Source organism: Magnolia sinica, chromosome 5 (genome assembly GCF_029962835.1).
Source record: "Magnolia sinica isolate HGM2019 chromosome 5, MsV1, whole genome shotgun sequence".
Classification (NCBI taxonomy): domain Eukaryota; kingdom Viridiplantae; phylum Streptophyta; class Magnoliopsida; order Magnoliales; family Magnoliaceae; genus Magnolia; species Magnolia sinica.
The window spans coordinates 111,860,257-111,878,236 of NC_080577.1; the positions used below are offsets into that span (position 1 = coordinate 111,860,257).

At 40.6% G+C, this 17,980-nt stretch overlaps 2 protein-coding genes across 2 annotated transcripts; one reads left to right on the forward strand and one right to left on the reverse strand.

Annotated features, from left to right (window-relative positions):
* Positions 1-392: 392 nt before the first annotated feature.
* Positions 393-11,699, forward strand: LOC131246730 (beta-ketoacyl-[acyl-carrier-protein] synthase III A, chloroplastic). Its single transcript, XM_058247100.1, has 8 exons — positions 393-801; positions 2,484-2,632; positions 4,271-4,407; positions 9,443-9,548; positions 9,636-9,754; positions 10,789-10,853; positions 10,975-11,194; positions 11,271-11,699. Exons 1-8 carry the CDS (start codon positions 608-610, stop codon positions 11,490-11,492), a joined length of 1,212 nt encoding a protein of 403 aa, XP_058103083.1. The 5' UTR covers positions 393-607; the 3' UTR covers positions 11,493-11,699.
* A 527-nt stretch (positions 11,700-12,226) lies between these two features.
* LOC131246728 (probable xyloglucan galactosyltransferase GT19) lies at positions 12,227-14,039 on the reverse strand. Its single transcript, XM_058247099.1, has one exon. It carries the CDS (start codon positions 13,743-13,745, stop codon positions 12,438-12,440), a length of 1,308 nt encoding a protein of 435 aa, XP_058103082.1. The 5' UTR covers positions 13,746-14,039; the 3' UTR covers positions 12,227-12,437.
* Between the last annotated feature and the right edge of the window lie 3,941 nt (positions 14,040-17,980).

Here is a 17,980-nt window from a genome sequence, read left to right on the forward strand (position 1 = left end):
TCTGGACCACACCACAAATAGCAGCGGATATAATGATTTTCACTGTTAAATAATTCGTAGGGCCCACCATAACGTTTATTTTCTATCCAATCTGTTCATAAGCTCACAAATACCTGAACTAAGCAGAAAAACAAATTTCATATTGATCCAAGACTTTTGTGATCCAAAAAGGTTTCAATGGTAGGAGTTCAATCCCCCACTGCTTTTTTCAGTGTGGTCACTTGATAGCTAGACATATTATATTTTTCTTCTCAAGCCTTACGAAGAGCTCGAAAAATGGATGGACGGTTTGGATATAACACATACCTCATGATCGGACCCACAGAATTTGCTGACGTCAATACAGCTATAAGCGGCGGTGAACTTCCACTGTACGCCTGTTCATGCGTTGGAGTTTCCACTCCATTGTTTGGCATCATCGCCTTCGCCTTGGACGCTCCGAAGTTTCAAAAAGAAGCCTCTCTCTCTCTCTTTCCCATTTTCTTCTTCTTCTGATCTCTTCATGGGTCTTCTCCCTATTCTTCATCAGCCGCCCCTTGTCTGAAATCTCGTCGATTTTCCTTCTCCCTATCCTTCTGAAATCCGTCTCTGCTGTTTTCTATTTGAAATGGCTAATGCGTCTGGGCTCATTTCTCCATCTGTTCCATGCATTCGGCGGAGAAATCCGTCTTCTTTCGGCAATTCACGATCTGGGTTTTGCGCGGTAGAGAAAATTACGAAGAGGGTATTTCGCTTGAGCGCTATACAAGGGGCAGAAGAACTTGCCTTAGGAGCTTCCCCTTCCAAAGCTCGAGCTCCTGGGTGCGTTTTCTTTTTTTCCTATATATATATATATATATATATATATATATATATATATATATATATATTTCACTACTTGCTTTTCATTTTATTGTTCTGCGCATGGGTTGAATTCGGTATCTGATGGGTAATTTGGTGCATTTTGTAACTTATTCCTTAGATTGGGATGTTTTGGTTGATGGGTATTTGGGGATTTTGTGAATGTTTGTTTGATGCGTGGTTTTCTTGAGGAGAAGCATGTCTTGTGTTTGATCCAATGCTCGTATTTGGGTCCGGTTCTTTTGATTCATCGCGGAGTTGATTGAAGCTAATGTTTATTGGATTGGAATTTTTGGGGGTGTTTATTTCATCCGGTTTATATGAAAGAGGCACGATCTGCCAGTTTTGGTGAATTAGGTAGGAGCTTCGGATTGACATCCATTGCACTTGATTGACTGCGAGAGATTGGTTTATCTTCATTAGAGGTTCTCAAGGCCTGTTATGTAAATTTCAGTCCTAAGATTGATGACTCTCACTGCCTGACAGCTATGGTTGGTTTTCATTTGTAATAGAATTGCAATGAGTCAATTCATTGAAGAGGCAGTGACCGGAGGAGGGGTGGCACAGTTTCAATTCGTAAAGATGACTAAAACCGCAACTGCAATTCCGTGAGTTTCAAGACTATCTTGAGACAATTCGAGTTGATCTTGAATCAATAGTAATGGTAATTTTGGGGCAAGTCTCTTGCTATGAATGGAGTTGGACTTGTCGCACATTGCTTATTTCCTCTTTATTGAACTGAGCTGTCGCAATTCATTTCAATTGAGCATCCAAACCTTCCCAAAAGCTTTCAAGTGGTCTACTTTGTGGGATGTTTAGGAGCTCATACTTGTAGTCCAAGTCATGAGATATCGAATGGTCTTGCATGCATTTGTATAGGAGATAAGACTTTTTACCTATTTAGTATGACAACTTGAGATTTAACATTTGGGGTTGATACTATGGATTTGCTCGCTTGCATGTGTCGCATCTTATGTTTCCTACACGAGATGTGCTAGATTATTTTTTTGTTCTCTTTTATTTTTTATTTTTTATTTTTATGTTATGAATTGGATGCAGCTTCAAAAGTTATTTTTCATTTGCGTTTGGAAACTAGAGTTGGTTTGAGTCTCAGGCCCAAGCTGAATCCTGGAATTTCAGAATCATAGGAATTGGATTAACATTCAGTATTTCTGTAGTTTTCTTTGGATGGTTTATTTTAACTAAGGAAATGGCATTAAAAAAAGACTTGGAATATACAATAAAGAGTGGCTCATTACTTTGCTTTCACTTGCTAATTCGAGCATAATTTGTTAAGTGTGACTTTGTCGGACGTTGTAATCAGTTGATTTAGCTTAATTTCATGTTTATGGTGTTCACTATTCTATAAATTAAAGGGATTGCCCATTTGCCATTGTGTTTACCTTTACATCAGTAAAACATGCATGTTCAAGACACAATTTGTGTGTATTTTCAATGGTTCTTGGTCTTTGTTTGTTTCGAGGGGATTCCTTTTTCCGAGTGACTTCTACTGAATGATGTATTACAGATTTTTATTCCATGAGATAATTTTTCTTGGGAGTGGGACCTGAGATACATCATATACAGGTCTGCTTGATCAGAAGTTAGTTTTTCATTCCATATTTGATGTGAGACTTATACAGACTTGTTGGTAAGGGGTGTAAGCTGGTAGGATGTGGCTCAGCTCTGCCAAAGCTTCTGATTTCTAATGATGACCTGGCACAAATTGTGGAAACTTCAGATGAATGGATTTCTGTCCGTACAGGGATTCGGAATCGAAGAATACTTTCAGGTACCATCATCTTTGCAAAATGTACTAATTTTCATCCCGTATTCATTATTGTTGTCATTTGGTTAAAGTCCTTTTGTTTTTTTTTTTTTGGTGAATAGCTTTCTTGAATGCTTCTCAAACTCATAATGATTTTCTGCCCTACTTATGGATATTTTCCTCATTAGTTAGGGTTGAAATGGGTTGGGTTGGTTAGGTTGAGGACCTGCTAATGTTTGAGTGGAGTCTGGTTGAGGTCCAAGTCAAAGTAAGCTTGGTCAGCTCAGGTCTAGACTAAGGGGGTCTGGAACTTGCAAGTAGGAGCAAGAAAAGACGATAAAGGCTAAAATATATTGGGAATTTAAAGGTTGTCCGTCTCAGGCCCATTTTGGTTGGTCTTATGATGTGAATTTTGCACCAACCCATTCTTATAAGTGGGATGGTGTTTTGGACTCAAATCCAACCCAATGGGTCCAATTCATATCCAAACCCATTTATTATTTGGTTGGGTCCAATGACCTATTAGGATACATTATGGGCTCCTGATGCTTTATGATGTGAATTTTGCACCAATGTACTCATTTTGTACAATTGGGGCCCATGTTTTGGTTATCCTAATCGTTGATTGATGGGCCCACTGAATTTTCTCCTATCAACTTTCAGATCTGAAGTTCCTATTTATCCAATCTTTAGGACTTTTTTTTTTTTTTTTTGGGGACAAGTGTTGCATCTTTAATTAACCATCTAATTGTAGTTTGCTGTTTAAAAGGTTAGTATCATGGTTTAAAAAAAGTGTCATATATCGGCCATGTCGTAGCTGGATCCCCCCCCCCCCCCCATTATGTGATGTAAGTTAATCTACTGACCAAAAAAAAAAAGAGGAGCCATATCGGCAATATGGACCCAATACGACCATAAAGGCCTTTTTTTTTTTTCCCTTTCATTCCGACTCTAGATGAAGCTTAGAAATTCATTTTAGTCTTAACCTGAACCGAATGTGGGATCAAAAAACAAGATTTGAGTGAGTTCGTTGAATCGAAGTGAAGTAGTCGATTTTGGGCGAAACTGAAAAGGGGGGAAACCATCACTGTTTTTCCCTTTTCTTTTTTAATCTTCTTTTTGTCATATTTCAATATAGTGAGCCATGATTTACCAAATAATGCTTGATTTGTGTTCGATTATGGCCTATTTGGTTGACTTTTAGTAGGTCAAGCCAGCAACATTCTTATTAAAGACTAGTCTACAAAAATTGATAGATTCTGATGTTTTACATTCTTTTCCTATTTTCCTCACAATTTTTGATAATTTTTTGGGCCAAAAATCTTTGGCTGATGCGGACTTGTATCATCTGATATATGGGTCCAATATGGTCCGATATGTCCTGTATCAATTAGTTTTGTGCTCAGCCATGCTCCCTGATACCTATATTGAAAACCTTGGTCAGGATCGTTTAATCCAAAATATTTTTGGGGGAATCCCCCATCTACAATAGGGTCAATGATCAATCAGATCAACAGTTTGGATCAGATAACATGGGGGTGCATCATGATTCATGACACTACCATCATCCCAATGCATTGGGACTAGAGACCTCTCTCCTTTTAGATCATGCTTAACGAATGTAATCTTTGAATTGTGCCTGATTATTTCATGCCTTGACAGGAGACGAAACATTGACCGGGTTGGCCATAGAGGCATCGAGGAAAGCACTTAACATGGCTCAAGTTGAACCCGATGATGTTGACCTAATCCTGATGTGCACGTCTACTCCAGATGACCTTTTTGGCAGTGGTCCTCAGGTATGATTAGGATGACTTGGTTGTTGAATCATCTTCTTGAATGTGGATCTGCTAAAGTTATATATAAAACAAAGAACAACTCACATGAAAACCACAAGCATCCTTGAATTTGAGCTATTTCTTAAGTGATTGTTTTCAAATCAACTCGGAAGGACTGTGGGAAAGCTTTGCATAATTTCTTCTTACCATATGCTCCTTCATTTGTATGATGTGCACTTTATGAACACATTGTTTAAACATCTTTTCTAAAAATGGTGTTGACAAGCTTTTTGTGCACCAAGGATTGTAGCAACCATATATGTGAGTACAGGGATGTGATGTGACATATGGGAAATTATAGCAGTCTTATGCAGTCAATTGCATCACCAGCTTCTCCCAAACGGCATGAATCACCAAGAAAGAATCTGAAGTTGATACGCAAAACTTTTGTTGATAGAAATTTCAAAATTCTAGACAACATTTAATTGTAAAATGATGTATGAAAGAAGCATACTTGGAAATGACTGCACATACCTTTCTGCTCTCCGAAAACCATTGATTTAGGACAATATCCTTTACTATTTGCCCTAGCATTTAACAACACGAGCAAAGTATTTTGGAGTCATACATTAGTGGTTGCCAACGAGAGTATGAACCATCTCTTGTTCTTGAGACTAAGGGCCTGTTTAGGTGCCACCTAATTTAAGTTATTTTTTAATCTGCCAAAATAACTGGCATGGAAGTAAAAGATGCCCCAGGCAACATTGTAGGAAAATAAAATAAAATCAGGGAAGGTAGTGATTTACTGTATCCTGGATGTGTATGAATGTGCTGCACACGTGAAGGATCCAAATCGTCCACAGGAAGGACCATCATGTTAAAGGCCTCCACTGAATTTTCATTCCGATTGGATAAGTAGGTGGGCCCATGACAGTGCATGCAATCCTAACTGTTTGCAACCTGGCAATATGCAATGAAAGCTACAGTAGTGCCGATAGAAAAATTAGTTTGATGAATTTTTTGTTGGCACCCAATCAGGCCCTAAGTTGCTACCTGAAAGAAACAACGAGCACAAGAGCAAATTCTTTAGCTAGATTTTGATTATAATATCAATGCCCATTTAGATCCTCAATATTGCGAACATCAAGGAGAAATTCTTTTGAAACAGTCTCTATCAATGTTTTAAAATCCGGACAGGACAGTATGGTCAGTCTGTATTGGACAGGAAGCCATCCCATCAAAATGGTTGGGCCTCAAAAGACCTGTTTTTTTGGGAAGGAAGCTATTCACGTCAACCAGTTCATCAAGTACAACTATCTAGGGCAACAGGTGTGACCTTTATTTGATGCGTTTTATTCATTTATGGCATAATGCTGACATCACGGGTTGACTGACCCACCCAAAAAAATGGGTCACAGCCTCACAGGCCAGTTTAAAAGATTGATCTACATACAACTTTTATAGATAGAAGGCATAGTAAAGAGGTTGTTTCTAGCTCCAAGGTGATTAATATGAACTCTTCTCTCTATCCCATGCAAATTCCCAACTATGATTCAACTCTTATACATTATCTCATTGGTTACTTATTGGCTATTGCATATGCGTATTAAGTTCCCACAAGTCAACCTACATGTACTCTCAAGTGAATTTGATATATCATAAATATAACATCCAAGGCTCAGAGGGCCTGTTTGGTTGGCACTTAAAAAAGAGTTTATCCCATTTTAATTAATTGTAATTATGGAGCAGATATCATTTTTTTATAGGGATTAAAAGTAATCTTCACAACCAACAATTAGAAGTAATATTAACTAGATGAAATCATTTTTAAGTGGCACCCAAACATGCCCTTAGGGTTTAGGGAGTTCAAAGCGCTATCATTTCTTTTGAGACACGATTCAAACTTCAAATGTCATGTTATGTTTATCGTAATATTCTTTTTCAAATGTGCAACATGTTATGTTTATCAAATGTTTAATAAATGACGTGTATCAAAGTTTATAGCATTCAGAAAGAAGTTTGAAAGGTATTTCTTTGCAAAATTACACATATGCATAATATAAATGATGAAAAGCCATTGACGAGAATCATTCATGTTTCAAAGCCCAATGAGGGACTAGAAATGATGAAAATCTAGAATATTATGGAAATGCTAAAAGAGGATATGTTAGTGATACTAAACTTGAGGTTTATGATGATCTTTACAATAGATTGGGGACAAGAGAAGGTGAGAAAGATGTTTTCAAACTTGCAAAAATGAGAGAGGAAGAGTAGAGGTTTATATCATGTTAGATACATTAAGAGTGATGACCAAATGGTACTAGTAAAGGACAACGAGATTAATGAAAGGTGTAGAAAATATTTTCAGAACTTGTTAAATAACAACCCACTTTAAGAGCATAGTGATAGAAGGAATCATAAACTCAAAATGACATTAGACTCCATAAATACTTTTCTTCAATTAGGATATTTGAAGTGAAAGAAGCTTTGAGAAAGAGGAAAATAGGAAATGCCCTTGGATCATATGGTATACCAATGGAGGTTCGGAAGTGTATGGGAAATACTGGGTTATTTTCGTTGATAAAGTTCTTCAACAAGATGGTAAGATCAAAGAAAATACCAGATGAATAGAGGAAAAATTATTGTGATACCTATTTATAAGAATAAATGAGAGGCATCGGGCTGCACTAACTATTGTGGGATTAAATCTATGAGCCATACTATAAAACTTTGGGAACGAGTGATTGAGCAAAGACTAAGGAATGATATGAATATATTAGAAAATCAGTTTGGTTTCATACTAGGGAGGTCTACCACTGAAGCTATTTTCCTACTTAGACAATTGATGGAGAAATATCGAGAGAGGAGGAAGGATCTCTGTATGGTCCTTATTGACTTAGAGAAACCTTAAGATCAAGGTGTTCCGTAATGGTAACGGTGGTCGTAATGGCCACCACTATTACCGTTATGATACGGGCCGTAACGGCCGTTTTTAATCTTTTGAAAAACGCTGTTCCTGGACCGTTATGGGACCATTACGGGGCCGTTACGGCCAGTTTTTCTATAACGGCCGTTATGGCCCCATAACGCGTAACGGTTATGACTGTTACCGTTACGTAACCGATTTTGAATACCTTGCTTAAGATAGGGTCCTTGGAGAGTTAAATCTAGTGGGTATTGAGGAAAAAAAGAAGAAAAAAAGAGTTTCAAGAGGATTTTTTGAAATTAGTAAGGATATGTATGGAGCGGTAACAAATGTGAGGACCACTAGTGGCTAGACAAGTGAGTTCCCAATTACTGTCTACTTGCACCAAGGATTGGCATTGAGCCTGTACCTTTACGCTTTGCTTATGGGTAACAAGGTATTTGCAAGAAGAGATCCGATGTTGTATGTTGTTTGTAGATGACATGGTTTTGATCGACAATATGAGAGAGGATGTAAACAGGAAACTAGTTTTGTAGAGGGGTGCTTTAGAATCTAAATGATTTAAAATTAGTTGGACAAAAACAGAGTATATGGAGTGCAATTTAGTAATAAGAATGGAAACAAGGAAGTAGTTGAGATTGCTGACCAAGAAGTTTCCCAAAATGACCACTATTGGTATCTTGTGTTGATAAATTCATGGGAGTGGAGAAATTGAGAAGGATGTTGCCCATAGAATTCAAGCAAAGTGGAAGAAATGGAGATGTGTCTTTAGAGTTTTATGTAATCGTCATGTACCACTCAGACTGAAAGGGAAATTTTATTGGATAGCTGTAAGACCAGCCATGCTTTACGGGACAAAATGTTGGGCAGTTAAAGAACCACATGTTTATAGGATGATTCTAGCTGAAATGAGGATTTTAAGATGGATGAGTGGCAAGACGAGGATAGAATTAGAGATGCATTTGAGGGAGCTTAGGAGTAGCACCAATAGGTTATAAGATTAGGGAAAGTATACTTAGATGGTTTGGTCATGTGCAATGGAGACCAAGAACTGTGTCAGTTAGAAGGAGCAAGTTGTACAAGTTGAAGCCTCTAAAAGGTAAGGGGAAGGGCCCAAAGGATGTGAGTGGAGGTACTAAGGAAATATTTGATGACCTATCGTCTAACTTAAGTTATGGCCCTTGATAGAGTGGAAAGGTGGAACAGGATTCTTGCAGTCGACCCCAATTTATTGGTATAAGGCTTAGATGATGACGATGACATGCATACATTCTAGCAATGATATGCTTTTATAAGGTATTATCTCCTTGTTGATTTTTTACTACTGCAAGTAGCACATCATGCACCTTTGTACATGGTATAGCCCCCTAGAGTCACAGGTTTAGTTCCATGGTCACATGAGGACATGAGCTGCTTAAGCTGGTTGTGAAGGGCAATGGTCATTTTAGTTTATTTAGATCCCTGATCATACTGAGCCTTCCATGTTTCTACCATTGCATTTTCATGGGTGCTGATTACCTTTTCTCAGGGGCGCATGGCTATTGTGTTGCATTACTCTAAAACCTTATGGTAACCCACTCACACTAAGTTATTTATCTTGTGGCTGTCTTTATTTCATTCAAACCATTTGGCATCTTTGGTATACATCTTCACCATTTGATATGGAAGAAAATCCAGAATCATTCAAGGTTGCGTGGATCAACATCTTCAACGAACAGATACAAGAAGGAAAAAAAAAAAGGAACATGAATGCATTCAACAACCAATCTAGAAGACAGAAAGCAGAACTCTGTGCTGAATGGAGTGACATGATACGTTCTGGAAGAGAGATAACTGAGCTTTACAAAAAGGCCGTTGGCTTGCTTCAATACCACGTATAAGTTTGAAGGAGGAATCAATAGGCTTCCTGAACCTGAGGCTCTATGCAATATACTTGGGTTTTCAGTTCGGACAAGTGGGCGCATGCTAGAAATACATTCTATTGTTCTAGACATAAGTATTCTTTGTAGGATGTTTTTGTTAGTTTCACATTATTTTTCCATCAATGTGCCAAACTGCTGTAATGCTCTCTTCCACCTTTGGCTTGATATTGCAGCTCCAAACATTCATTGTAGACATTCATTGAATCAGGTTCAGAAAGAGCTAGGCTGTAAGAGAAATCCTTTGTCCTTTGACATTAGAGCGGCATGTAGTGGTTTTTTATTGGGTCTGACAACTGCTGGCTTTTATATAAGAGGTACCATATTTATTTTCTTTGCCTTAAGTGGGTTGCTATGCTGTTTCTCATGATTTATCAACTAAACAGTACTGCTTTGAAATGCAGCGGGTGGCTTTCGAAATGTTCTAGTAATTGGTGCTGATGCACTTTCCCGATATGTAGATTGGAAAGATAGAGGTACTTGTATCCTCTTTGGTGATGCTGCCGGTGCGGTATTAGTACAGGTACATGGCTCTTTAACACTAAAGATGCACATGCAACTTTTTTTTTTACATGCGCTCACAGTCCACAGTGGCTTCTTTATACCACAGTTGGTACTTGAACCCTTGACCTCATGTTGAAACTCCAGAGAGTCTACCATTGATGCATGTAAGGACCCGAAATATGTTTTGCAATTCCTTTTTCACATGCGAATTAAATTGCATGCATTCAGTATAATCAGCCGTAAATGACGCAAGTTTCCTTGTGCTCAAGGGGAAGTATTCTCAATTCACGGTTATGATAGTTTGAGGTACCACTTGAAAGTAATGCAATTGAAATATGGAGTACATTCCATCCATATCCCTGCCTCCTGCTAAGTGAGGAAATTGCAGTTTTGTTATTTCCATTTTATTATACCAATTGTTGCGATTCAATTTGATAGTGCATTGAAATTCACCCCAACTACCAAAGGGTTTTACTGATAATTGGACAGTTCCTTTGTTTCAATGCCATTGATGCACAACATTTTCGCTTTTTTTTTTTTTTAAAAAAGAAGGAAAGTAAAAGCCTTGGGATCTAGTTGGTGTTTTTGTTCTGGGAAAAGCTTAAACCTGTATAACCACACCCTGATTAGGTCACTTCCTCATTTCATCCACAGTATACAGGCATGCCAATCCAGATTCCAGACTGTCCAAGTCGTTGGCCCCATGTGGATGGAACATGTTCCAAAAATCCCCCCTGGTTGGATTGTTCTGTCCAATTTGTGACCATTATTGTGATTTTAGACTGCTTCGCCAACAAAGGAGCCCATTATGTGGATGGTCCAGATTGGTATCTTGAATGCCACAAAAACAGTGGATGAGTTGCAACATTTCAAGAACAACATGGCCCATGTTTTGGACAGTCCAGATTGGTGGTATGTATGTCGCTTTACAGTAGGTGAGTTGCAGCATGCAAATGGCATCAGGCAACAAAGGATGGCAACCTATCTGTTTCTTGAATTCATTCTACAAGTTTTCTTGGATACAACATTCATTCATGGTGCTGCAATTTGCAGGCCTGTGATGGGGATGAGGATAGCTTGCTTGGATTCGACGTTCACAGTGATGGTGATGGCCAAAGGCATGTTCTATTCTCATCTAAAGATGAAAATTCAGACTTCTTATTTCTCTTCTTTTTTTCCCTGTTATAATGCTACTTCGCCATTTTAAGTTGAAGCTATGAACTCATGGCCCCTCTACAGGCACTTGAATGCTATCATTAAGGATGATCAATCAGAGAATGTCTTGAGCTCAAATGGTGCACCAGTCTTTCCTCCAAGACTCTCTTCCTACTCCTGCATACATATGAATGGCAAGGAGGTTTTCCGCTTTGCTGTTCGATGTGTGCCTCAATCGATTGAAACATCATTAGAAAGAGCTGGTCTCGTGAGTTCCAACATCGATTGGTTACTGCTACATCAGGTATAAAACCTCCGAATGTTAATGGCAATGCTAGTGGAAGGAAAGAAAAAGAACTAATGGAGATGAATGGGTGCAGGCTAACCAAAGAATCATCGATGCAGTTGCAACTCGCCTGCAGATCCCACCTGATCATGTCATATCGAATTTGGCTAATTATGGCAACACCAGCGCGGCATCCATCCCATTAGCATTGGATGAAGCTGTTCGAAGCGGAAAGGTGCAGGCAGGTAACATTGTTGCTGCTGCAGGATTCGGAGCCGGGCTTACTTGGGGTTCAGCAATATTGAAGTGGGGGTAAGACTCACGACAAGAACTAGGAAACAGAACCGCAATAGCAACTGTCAATGTAGTTCTACCATAGACTGCCCCTAGCACCCGTTTTTGTTTCCACCATGTTGTACCGTGGAGAGTCAGTGATCTGTTTGGCTGCTTTCCCCCCTTTCTCTCTTTCCCCTTCCGTTGGATTTTGCATATTTTGATTTGAGGATCAAAATAACTTTATTCATTTTTGTTATAATAATTACAGAGTCAGGATAATTTAGAGATAAAATGGAATATGGGGATATGAACACATGGGCTTGATAGACAAAATGGAATTGCAAAATGAAAACATGGCTTGACTGCCTGCTATCATAATACTCAGTTTAGATGCTCAATCAGGACCATCCAACTAAAGGGCCACCTCTTATATGGGCCAAATCAAATGCTCCAGTCAATTGAATGTTTTATAAGAGTTTCAATGCATAGTTCATTGATAGATGTACTGCATTTGTTTTGTTTCAACACTGTTGGGAATCATGAGTTTAGTGCCCACATGACAGGTGTGGGCTAATGGATATAACCAGCAAGGGCATTAAACCACATTGAACCAACCAACCTTACCCCGGAAGTGCGTTATAATTCATAGACATGCAATCAGAAATTGTACATCAAATCCAGCCGTCCAAAAAAATAGGTCCGTAGATTCTTCTCCAAGAGAAGGTTGGTTTTGGTCAATACATACCAATAATAAAAGAAAGGAGAAGCAAAAACAATAATTAATCAGCCGTTTATTTATACAGCGCAAAAGTGGTCAATACATACTAATAATAAAGAATCTATCTATCAGTTTTGGAGGACAGCTTTTTCTAGCCTCCAAATGGACGGAGGAGATGGGCTCTGCTCAAGACGGTGATCGGTCCCTTAACTTGTTTTAGCTGGGTCCCATCCCACCCGTTCGATCAATCATTTCCAGTAAACTGTGTCATCTGACATGCTCTGCTTCCCGACGGCTCTTGATCCTCCGAATCGTACCCTCAACGGCTAGATCAAAAGCGTCCGGGATGGCCCTCAGCGCCTCTGAGCTACCATGCCTCCTGTACATAACCCTCGGCACCAGCTCCAGCACCCTCTCCCTCATCCTGCCGACGTCAGCCCTAGGAATCCCCATCAGCAACTCCGTTATCTTCCGCCCCCCAAGCACTACCTCCTCCTTGGGTATATACACCGAGAAGTTGGTGTATTCGCCCTCCGGCAGGTGCCATCCGAACTGCGACTTGGCCGACAACTCCTCGAAGAACACCGGTATGCAGCCGGCGAGGATGCTGTCGAACGTTGACCGGCGCGTCGGCGTGTCGCCGGGAGGCTGGAGGCAGAAGCTGGAGCGGAGCATCGGGCGCATGTAGCGGATCGGGTCGTGCTCGCACACGCCTTTGGAGCAGTCGACGATGTCGCAGAGGTTCGTGCGGTTCTCGCACTCGGTTCGGATGCTGTGTCGGATATTGGGAGCCGATGCAACGCCGCCACCGCCGGCGAAGAGCATCAGCTTGGTGCGCCGCGATCGCCGGACCCGAGAAAGCCACGACTCGAGCCGATCGAGGCTTGGCGGGTGGAACGACGTCGGGTACGGGATCGCATGCTCCTGCCACGGCCACGCACGTGACTCGAGCGTGAGCGCCGTGACGTTGTAAAACTCGGGCAGCTCGAGGAACGAGGTGCCCCACTCCGGAAGGTCGTACGTGAGAGGCCGGGAGAAATCCCACGCGACGCGGGCCATCACCAGGAAATGATCGTGGCCGTAATTCCGAGCCCAGATCTGGGGCTTATCTTTCTGGAGGAAATCAAACAGATCCAGGCCGTGCTCGGCGCTGGAATTCACATCGGATCCGTAGAGATAACGGAGGGCGTCGAGGCCAGCATAGTAAGGGAGGTAGATGGCGTCGGCCTTTGTAGGGTCAGGTGTTAGGCAGCGGTATTCGAGGATCCGACGGTGGAAAATGAGCTCGAGCATGTCAGGGTCGGTCCGGTACCAGCTGTGGGAGCGGTTGTGGGTCTTTTGACCGAGGCCGTGGTTGGCGATGTACGGACAGAAGTTATCGTATACAGGGTAGTGGGAGCAATTGTCCACGAGGTCGAGATTGAAGCGGGAGGGGAGGTTTCGGATGTGGATCCAACGGCCGCGGCAGTCTGGGTTTGGAGAGATGGACGGATCTGATTGGGTTTGGCGGGAAGTGGAGAGAGAGACGGAGATGAGGAGAGAGAAGAGAAAGAAGGGGAGATTGGAAGATGGCATGGTGATGAGGAGAGAGAAAAAGGGGGAGAATGAGGAATGGAGGAGACGGAGTGGGGGGTTTTGATTTCTACCATTGCGATGGTGAGTGGAGAACGTCGGGGGTAATTACGGTATATTTGCAGTTTAAATCACTCCACTTCCCCTCCACCTCTCTCATGCTTCAAGGGATTGGTTTTCTTTCGTCGCGACTGAAGATTGCCAATATGTCGCTCTGCTGGGCCCACATGCTAAGATGTTTCATTGATTGAACCGTCCAATATTTTCGTTGATCAATAACTAATCTTAAGTTCACATAATCACGCTTATTTTTGGAGTTGAATCTGAGCCATTGAAAACGTTCTTTTCAATGTCGTAAATTCATCCGCAGGCAATAATATTTCGAACCATTTGTTCAGCATTTCTTACAGTGTCCTACGTAGCATAGCTTCCGAAACGGAACGTGAACGGTTCAGATCATCTGATCATCTCAGCGTGTGCGCCAAATAGAGCGACACATGATGGGATCCTGAGTCGCGTCAGAGACAAAAACGATCTCGTAAGGAAAGGAAGAAGCCTTCCACGGAGAAATTACAGGACACGTGGCCCGTTTTGTTCCACTTTATACCCGCTTTTCTAATTCTGCATCAGTGCGGCCCATTGCTCGGTAATCCGGACCACGTTTCTGTTAACTCTCACCGTGGATATCCATTTCTCTTCCCAACCGTCTATCTGTAGCCACAAATCAAATGGTCAATATTAACACATCGAGCAGATCTTTGCCGTACAGTCAATAAAAATGGTATGACCGACGGTCTATATCAGCTTATGATGGGCCCAAATTGGCAGAATTGAATGGTGAGGCGCTATAAGACCAACGGTCCGTATCATACGGTCCCTCCGTTGGAGATTGTAGTTTCTACTGGTCGTTTGACCCACTAAAGTCGGTGGAGAAAGGGGGTAATTGAGCACGTCGACCGCACATCGCGGCGCTCTCGTTGTGGTAAAAGGAGACAAAAGGTACATTGATTTGAATCCTTTCTAGTTATTGTATGAGTGGGAAAATCGTGCTGCCTGGGATGCGTATACCATCCTAGGAACTCAATGGTCCCACAATGGGGCCCACCATTTTGTGATTTAGGCCGTTGATCTAATGGCTCACAAGTGGGGGCCATTTTTTATTTTTAAATTAGGACCGTTGCTATGATTTGGATGTCCAAAAAACTCTTTCAGATTGGATGATTCTATTAATCCAAGCTATGGCTGTTATTTTTGGACCGTCTTTCTGCTTTGTCATATCCATTAATTTTTTAGGGAAGTGGTCCATCAAGATCAGATTTGGATTCGGATTCGGATTCGGTAGCTCTTTCTCCCCACCCTGATGTATGTGTATTATCTACGCCGTCCATCTATTTTCATAGCTCATTTTAAGCGTAATCCGCAAAATGAGGCAGATCCAATTCTCAGGTGGACCATGCCAAATGAAAACAGTTGATTGAACGCCCGCCATTAAATTTTGTTTGGGATGAAGCTGATATTTGTGCTTTCCCACCATCCAGGTCTATCTGACCTAATCAACAGGTTGGATGGCAAATAAACATTACAGCAGGGCCTAGTAAGTTTTTATTGGTGGACGCTCAATCACTATTGTTTCTTGTGGTGTGGTCCACCTGAGATTTTGATCTGCCTCATTTTTTTGGCTAGTGACTTAAAATGAATTGATAAAATGGATGAACCATGTAGATAAAACATATATATATATATATATATATATATATATATATATATATATATATATATATATATATATATATATATATATATATATATATATAGATATAAATGGTGGGGGCACAAGGATACGTATGAAGGGAAAACGCAAATATCAGCTTCATCCAAAACTTATGTGGCCCAAACCAATTTTTAATGGTGGGCGTTCAATCACCACCGTTTACTGTGGTCTGGCACACATAAGATTTAGAACTGCCTTATTTTTTAAATCATGCCCTAAAATGATATATAAAAAAAAATAAAAATGAATGGACGATGTGGATAAAATATATACATCTTGGTGCAGCCTACATAGCACCGTCCAGCGTCCACCCTATATCGCTGTTGGCATGGGGCCTACTGTCATTTATGCATTTTATATCCATGTCATCCAACCATTTTTCAACTCATTTCAAGGCATTAATACAAAAGTTAAGCAGAACCTAAGCTCAAGTATACCACCAAACCATGCAATAATGGCACACTATTAAAATCATATTAAAGCCCACTGTGATATTTATTGGCCATCCAACCTGTCCATAAGTATACCACTGCATTCAATCACCACTATATCCTATGGTATGGTCCATGCGAAAATTGGAAATGCTGGCTATGTGGACCCACCATGACATGCGTTTTAATCCTTGCAGTCCATCCATTTTCGCAGCTTATTGGACAAGAGCCCAAAAATAAGAGATTCGAATCTTAGGTAGACCACACCACAGGAAACAGTGGTGATTGAACACCTACTATTAAAAACTTCTACAGCCACAGAAGTTTTGGATCAAGCTAATATTTGTGATTTCCCTATATCTAAGTCTCTGTGACCTAATCAACAGGTTGGATGGCAAATAAACAGTGAGCTTTAGGAAGTTTTTAACTGTATGCATTCAATCACCATGTTTTTTTGATGGTGTGGTCCACTTGAGATTTGGTTCTACCTTATGTTTGGGCTCATATCCTAAAATAATAGTCCAAACACAAAAATAATGGTCAATGGGCCAGGGGACCCGAACCCAGTTAGGGTAGGTATGGGTACTATGGGTTAGGGCTGTCAATGGGCCGGGTTGGCCCGTATGTATTTCATTCTCGCCCACCTCGGGCTGGGCTTGGGCTGGAGGTAAAAGGCTGAGCCTGAGCATTAACCCGGCCCAACCTATTAGGATTCGCAAGGGCAATTTATAATATAAAATTAAAAACTCTCACGTGCAGGTTGGTTAGACATCCAAACATGAATGCTAATAAATACAGGTAGAGAAGGAAAAGGTCCCCGGCTTGGGTGGACCCCACCTTGGTGTTTATGTGATCCACTCCAACCATTATGCGCATCACCCCATCTTAGGCTCAAGACCCAAAAATCAGTCCCATCTATTATTTAGGTGGACCACACGATTAGAAAGAATTTATAGAGCAATGTTCACCTTATAAATTGTTTCTGTTAGTGTGGCCCACCTAATTTTTGGTGTAAGATTTAATAATGGATTTCATATAATCACCATGGTGGGCCCTATAAAAATAAAAGGTTGAGGTCTCTCTCCCAACTAGGGTTGGGGAGTAAACTAGTGCATTGCTTCTCTTTAAAAAGTAATAAAGTTTGGAGCCCACGTGATATGTGCATTGACATCTAAACTGTTAAATATATGGGCCCAACCATACTAATCACATGGACTAATGGGTAGCACATGCGTTTTGATGTTTTTAAATGATGTATATTATTTTTATGATTTGATTCATTTAAAGTCATGAAAATAATAACAAATTACATCTATTAGACGGTTTGAATATCATAAAAATACCATGTGGGCCACACAAATCACTATTTTACTGGTAATTTCACCGCTCAGATGTACTTCGGGTTCCTCTCCCACGCCCACCCTTGCTATTTTAGGGATCCCATTGTGATGATTATATGAAATCCACTCCAATGATTATATGCCATACCAAAACTTAGCCATAAGAATTAAATATCAGGCCTATATATGATTTAGGTTAACCACACCAAGAGAAACAATATTTGTAGGCATGGTTAACCTGAATGACTGATGGAGCTTTTTTTTGGACCCAGAGCTTAACATGAGGTGACATAACTGGTTGAAGTTGTTTTTTGGGCCACATAGCTGGTGATCAGAGTGGATTTTACATAAACACTATTATGGGGCTTGTCCAGAGCTTGGTCTGGCCTTGGCAAGTTAACACCCCTACATAGGACCCGGCCCCTTGACCCTAGCGCTGAAAGTCGGGCAGGTTGGGTTGGATTGGTGCTCAACCTTAGCCCAACCCAAGGTTCCTATACCTCAACCCTAACCCAACCCAACCTCAGGTTGAGAATTCTCAACCCAAGCCTAACCCAAGTAGCTCGATCAGGTTGGTCTCGTGAATACATGCTAATATTTTCATTATTACATTAGTTTATTATATTTCAATACACATTTTATTTTTTATACCTATGATTTTATTAATTATATATGTAATTATTTATCATAGAGAAA